Below are 6,719 nucleotides of genomic sequence, written 5' to 3' on the forward strand. Positions count from 1 at the left end.
CATACACAAAATAGAAAATTAAACCATTTAATGGAAGATATTCGTTGTAAATGGTTGCATTTTATAGAATAAATTATTTTTAATGCTAAATAAAACGGAAGTAAAAAGATTTTAGGTTACACTATGAAACTATGTTAAAAATCGATAAGATCATGCATAGAATTAATCAATTACACAACCATTTAAATTTTCCGATATAAATAAAGTATTTATTTTCATTCTGAGACGAAGAACGATAGCTACAATCTAAAATTATTGGTAGTTAAGTTGACATTGTAATGATAATAGTAAGCAATGTTTAAACTCAAATGAACACATTTTATAAGCTTCTTAAAGTTCTTACAAATGGTCAAATCATCTAAGAATAATGTTGTTATAAATGATAATAAAAATAATTACACATTTCAAAGCTAATTTGATTAAATATGTTTATATGAATACACAAGGTCGTTGTAAAAGGAATAATTAAATTGGTTAAAAATTTGTTATTAAGGTACATTTTTGAACATCATCAAATTACTGGCAAAATAGTTTTTTCTTAGTATTTTAAGTCACTGAGTAGCTAACATTATTAAATGCAGATTCCTCATACAAGTGCAGAAGTTGTTGCATTTCATATAAACATAGTGAAGTCTCGATATAGGGTGCAATTGTTATGTGTAGATCATATCTATCTATATACATACATTCATCATTTAGGGAAATAAATGTAAAATTTTAAAAAGAAAGTTTAATAAGAAAAATTGTTACATAATCGCTTTGTCATTATAATATTTAATACGCAATGGGCTAACGATTTATTATTTTTTCATATTTGTTACATTTTTTTTTTTTTTTACACCAAATATTTCTCTACTGCGCACATACTTGGCTTTTAAATGTCTCAATACCTTAATACTCCGATAGGTTTTATTTGTTGTTACTTTTATTTAACACAATATCTGTTTATTTGTTTCTAGTTTTTACCGAAACGCAACCGAGTTATCATACTCCATCTACATTTTTAGTTCTTATTTTCTATCGGTATCCTGTCTAATTGTTTTAAACTCTACAAATGAATGTCAAGCAAGTTGACTCTTGCGTAAATGTGTGCATTATATTACTTGTTAAAGTCAATGACAATATAAGTTTTAGACAGGACACTTTATTGAAAAATTGTTGTATAAAACACGAGTATTAGCCGCATTATATCTAGTTTCAGTTCTTGCAGTTTCTACCAAATACAAAAATTCCGTTTGCTGATATTGTGAATATAAAATATGGTGTTCGTAGTTTTAATAGCTATATCACTAATAATGTTACCACAATGTCGAACTATCTTATTTACAAATCCAGTGGAAGCGCAGATATTATGCATCATCGCAGGACTCTGAAATGATAAAATAATTATAATTAGAAGAAAATCAACGTGAAATAGTAGAATACTACTGTGTGTACATGCCCTTATTCCATCATCTAAATCTATATCATTTTTTTAATTCCCATCGTCTTATAAGTTTGCAAAACATTGGCAAATAAAGTCTTCAAATTTTACTTTTTTTAATACAACTACCAAATATTGATAGGATGTGGTGTTGGGTCATCTGATGATGAGCTACTATCTCGATCACCCGTTGTGATATAAAATAAATATTAAATAATGATATATTTCAGTTACATGTTGTTATAAATTCGTTCACGTAATCCGTTAGGAATACACTTATTCTATGCATTTTTATTTAAATAAAACAAGTTTGATTAAATCGATTCAGCAGTTGCTTTGAAATGTAATAAAAAAATACATACAGAAGAAATCCGCGCGGAGCCAGGCAGAGCGTCTAGTTTATTCATATAATAAGACTTGCTTCGGAAGCGCTGTTGTATTTTCTATATACGCAATTTAATATTTACCACCGGTACGGAAAGCAGTTTCTACAGAGAGGAGCCGGCTAGGAACTTTGTAGTTGTTTGTAATATTTACCTTAATGCATCTATTGCGTTGAACGTAGAGCAGATGATTATGAGCGTGGCAGATGACAACAACCCTGCGAACAAACAAATACAAGGAATTTTTACAACTTTGACATTTATGTACATGACATAAATATCAGAATTGTTTGAGGCACAATTTCATGTATATTGCCTTTAAAAAACGACTGCTAATAAAGCTATTGAATAAAACAACAGTTCGATATGATATTTTTGATGTGATTAAAAATGTAACTCGATGACTTTGTAAAATATTGATACAAAAACTGTATGTATAACGACAATAACAATTAATATGAATGCGCTGCAGTCGAATACAGGCTGAGATCGATCTTTAGTTATATTTTTGAAAATATATTGCATTTTCTAACGGAGTATGTTAATAGTTGATTAATTTTACTATTATATAATGATTTTATTAATGAAATTTGCAGTGTTTTTATTACAAAAAGTTGATAACGACATATCCGATCATCACATATTTGATAAACCAACCACAGGGAACTGTTTTTTATTTAATTTAACCGCCCACGGCTTCGTCCGAAGGAAAACTTGACAAACTCGGGGTGTTACCAGCAAAGTTACCGTTTCCGTTTAATTTCCGGGTTAATAACTATCCTATGTCCTTTCTCGGATCTCAAACTATCTCAGTACCAAATTTCAAGCAAACAGGTTGAGCCGTTCTTGGGTTATGAATAGTGTAACTCACACGACTTTATTTTATATATATATACTAGCTTCCCGCCCGCAACCTTTGCCCGCATAGTCGCAGGAACGAATTCGTCGCATGTTCCCGTTCCCGTGGGATTTCCTGGATAAAACTTACCTATGTCCGTCTCCTGGTTCTAAGCTACTTCTGCACAAATTTTCAGCCAACTCGGTTAATCCGTTCTTAAGTTATAAAAAGTGTAACTCGCACCATATAGACTATATATAGACTAGACTTCCGCCCCTTATTATGAATATGTATCCTAACTAGGATTAGTATCAATCCTACTAATATTAAAATGCGAAAGTTTGTGAGGATGTGTGTATGTTTGTTACTCTTTCAAGCAAAAACTGCAGAATTGATTGCAATGAAATTTAGTACGTAGGTAGCTGGGACAACAGGAATAACATATAGGTAAGCAACTTTTTATCCCGATATTCCTAAGGGATACGGACTTACGCGGGTGAAATCACGGGGCGCAGTCTTCGATAATTGTATATTTTTCGATCGATCTGCATCCCAATACAAAAACAATCCAACGATTTGTTATAAACAAGTTATTCTCAGAAAATAGATGGCTAGATCAATCTTTAGTTGCTACCTTAGTATTGAATGTAATTATCAAGCGTCAAATCACTAAACGTAGTCTGATTTCCGTTGAAATTAAATCTAAAGGTTAGGATTATAATACGAGATAACTTTTTGCAGACGCGAGTCGTTTCCGGAAGGCTCGTATGGTAAATAATTATGTTTATATTTTTTTACTCTTTAGAGATGAACTGGCCGCTTCAATTTTAATGAAGTATAATTTAAAAATAAACAAACATATAGATATTATTATATAATATATAGTCTATTCTAGGATTTGTTATTTTAATCCTTATAATATCAATTTAATATAGTCATTTACTTATGATACATAGGGGTACAATATTTATATGAAGTAGTTTATTTATTTACAATTTTTTTCATTTATTGTTTTGCCATCATTTTATTTATTCATAACAAACCAATTCGGAACACAGCTGGTCCTATACAATGTAAATAAGAAATAAAACAACGCACGAATTCCTAAAAAAACATGCAAGTATGTTTTCCGATCCCCAAAAATGCTTCATAACAAAATACACGTGTAACATCAAAGGTTAGAAAACCGATATTTTACGATTATTGAAATAAAACGATAACTGGCGGGACAAAGCCAGTGGAATATTAATATAAAATAGATTTCGGGAGCAGATGTTGCCTTAGCCCTATTTAATAAACTTGATCAAATGAACAATAGATTTTGGCGGCCGTCGATATTGATTCTTTTCGGCGAGTCCTTTGTATGGGTTTTAAAATAAAATGTCAAATCTTTCATAAAAATACATGTCAATCAAAGACTGCATAAGGTTTCATTTCCATGTTGGATAGCATTATTTAGACCAGAATTGAATGGTTTCTGTTGCCTATAGGCTATAGCTTATATAGTTATGATTACATTTGACGGTATCAAATTAAGAATTGGTAAATCTCAAACAGACTAAAAATTATAATACATAATGTAACTTAATATAATAGCTTTTAAGTTTCTATATTATCTGTATTTTGTTTGATAGTAAAAATGTCATTGGATCACATCACAGTAACTGGAGTGTTACCACGCTCTTAAAAACGTCAGTAAGATATTTGTTAAAAAAAAATATTCACAAATCTAGACAATAAACAAACATTGCAACAAAATAAATTCCCACTGATCTCCGAGCTCTATAGACGTCACAGATTGAGAATATAATAAGATCGTGTTCAACAAACAGCGAATGTATGATAAACGCAAACATAAGAAAGGAATACGCAATAAATACTGCCTTATCTCGCTTATTCGTTGTACAAGCAAAACGTGCAAATACGCGGTTACGAAAACTTACTCGTTACATAAATAAGTTCGGGGGATTAACTTTCAATAGTTTTGTATGGGTGAAATCGTAACGTGTGTTAGTTGGTGTTTTTGACATATTTATGAAAATAATACATATTTTCATATGTTTTTCATTTTGAATACGGCACAATCAGTCTTTATCGGTTATCTTACTAAATAATTATCCGACATAACACAATCGTCTTATAAGAAAATACATTTGCAGAGGCCCTACGGTAGTGAAGGTGGTGAGAAACTCACGGAGTAATCGAGTAAACGCAATACAATGGAATTGAGAACCTTCTTCGATTTTCAGAACATCGGTTAAAACAACTAGGCGCACTAAATTTACAAGAAGCGAACTTAAAACTGCATTTAACCCACACCCTTCCCAGTCCATTCCTACTTTCCAGTCATCAATCATATCCTAATCCGTTACCCTTTAGAAGCGGGTAGCACATTTGCACAGGTAGTGCCATTCATGGGCGGTGGTGATCGCTGACTATCAGGAGAACCACCAGCTCAGTTGCCGGCTATGACATAAAAAAAAACTTAAATGCGTTTATCAAAATTCCAGTTGATGAAAAGAAACGTTATAACAAAATCATACTTAACATTACTTTAACCATTAAAGATTTACGGTTCGATTCTGCAGGTTTCTGTTTTTTGATGAATTTGAAATGAATTAGCGATAATTTGCCTCTAATCAAAGTTTTACATTTCTAGTTCACAGTAATAGATGGTTGCTATAAAAAATTGCCATTACAAAAATTAATAACGGGTAATTACAGCCAATATTTTACAGGCAACTAACTTTTAAAGCGGAATATTGTATTATAAGGTGTATTCATGAATCGTACCATGAAGCAATATTTAATTTCGAATTAAGTTAATAATACTAAAAATAAATTAAGCCTTATTCGAACGAGTTAAAGACGAATTTACAAAGCACCAAAACTGGGTGTAATTGAGTAGAATTTAGTTATTCGATAGTTGATTAAAAGGTATACAATGTTAATGTAAGGTAAGCGTAGTTAAAATTGTACATTAAGATAAAAAGTGTTGTGAAAACAAAATGTATCTGATATCTAATGTAAATATCAATTTCCTTATCAAAGCCCAAAATATATCCAAGATTAATTATAGCAAGTGCTACACCGTGTTTCTAATTTATCAGGTATCAAAAGATCAAACAGTCCCACGCTCATAAATGATCTAATCTCAAATAAAAAGGTATCTCTCGAATTATCCAGAAATACACCATCTTACTTTACCGTAAAATTTTACTTTTATATGAGGCGAGAAATATCTGAACGAAGAGACTTTTAACACCTCATGCCATTGTTTCTAACATCGCCGATCGAGTGTCTTTAAACACATGTCCAAGCATATCCAAGAATTTCTTCGCACGAGAGAACATTCATTTTATTTATATTCATAATTCCTTTATACCCACACTAAACCCGTTGAAAAACTGCAAAACCACCGCCATAACTCACATCCAATTTGCATTCACACTTGTTACAACGGCTTTGAACATTATTACTTTTTATTTGAACACGGCAGAAATTCGAGGCGCGGTTAAAGCGCCATAAATTAACCAGAACAATACACGTTGGATAAATCCGTGTCACATAAGAATGCCGCATTAGGGGTCGTGCTAACCCCTGAGGTGTTGAGGGGTTGGGGGCTGGGGGTCGGGGAAGCAATAACAGTGGCACGCTAGACGTTATTGCGTTGTATTATTTATGTGCATTTGGAGGTGACAATTGTCGGGCCATTGACCCCAATTTCGCAAAACTATGCAAATTAAGTTCTCGCTTAGAGCTTGCAGGCGCAGTTGATATATTGGTTAATTTAATTCAGATACGATGATGGAAAACAAAGACATTAATAATATTCATTATTAAAACGGATAAGACAAAGTAGAAGAACACACGACGCAATATCATATTTTATAACATTATGTAGTTACCGTTTGCGTTAAATAATAATTTATGTATAACAACATTCACCACAATGTTAATTTTATAGTATCTTATAGAGTTACCTTAATGAAACATCTCCAATTATGGCAATATAAAAGTACTTAAACTATTCTATAGTTCTCACATTGCCATTTTATTAACACAATTTTCCACA

General features: G+C 31.7%; 1 protein-coding gene across 1 annotated transcript in view; it reads right to left on the reverse strand.

Annotated features, from left to right (window-relative positions):
- Positions 1-274: 274 nt before the first annotated feature.
- The window catches only part of LOC119831500, a 211,537-nt gene continuing 205,092 nt past the window's right edge, over positions 275-6,719 (reverse strand). The window contains exons 9-10 of the mRNA XM_038354894.1: positions 1,961-2,024; positions 275-1,369 (exon numbers count right to left, since the gene is read on the reverse strand). Of these exons, the coding sequence (XP_038210822.1) occupies positions 1,357-1,369; positions 1,961-2,024 (77 nt within the window). The 3' untranslated portion in view covers positions 275-1,356. The remainder of the gene's footprint in view (positions 1,370-1,960; positions 2,025-6,719) is intronic.

Source organism: Zerene cesonia, chromosome 13 (genome assembly GCF_012273895.1).
Source record: "Zerene cesonia ecotype Mississippi chromosome 13, Zerene_cesonia_1.1, whole genome shotgun sequence".
Classification (NCBI taxonomy): Eukaryota; Metazoa; Arthropoda; class Insecta; order Lepidoptera; family Pieridae; genus Zerene; species Zerene cesonia.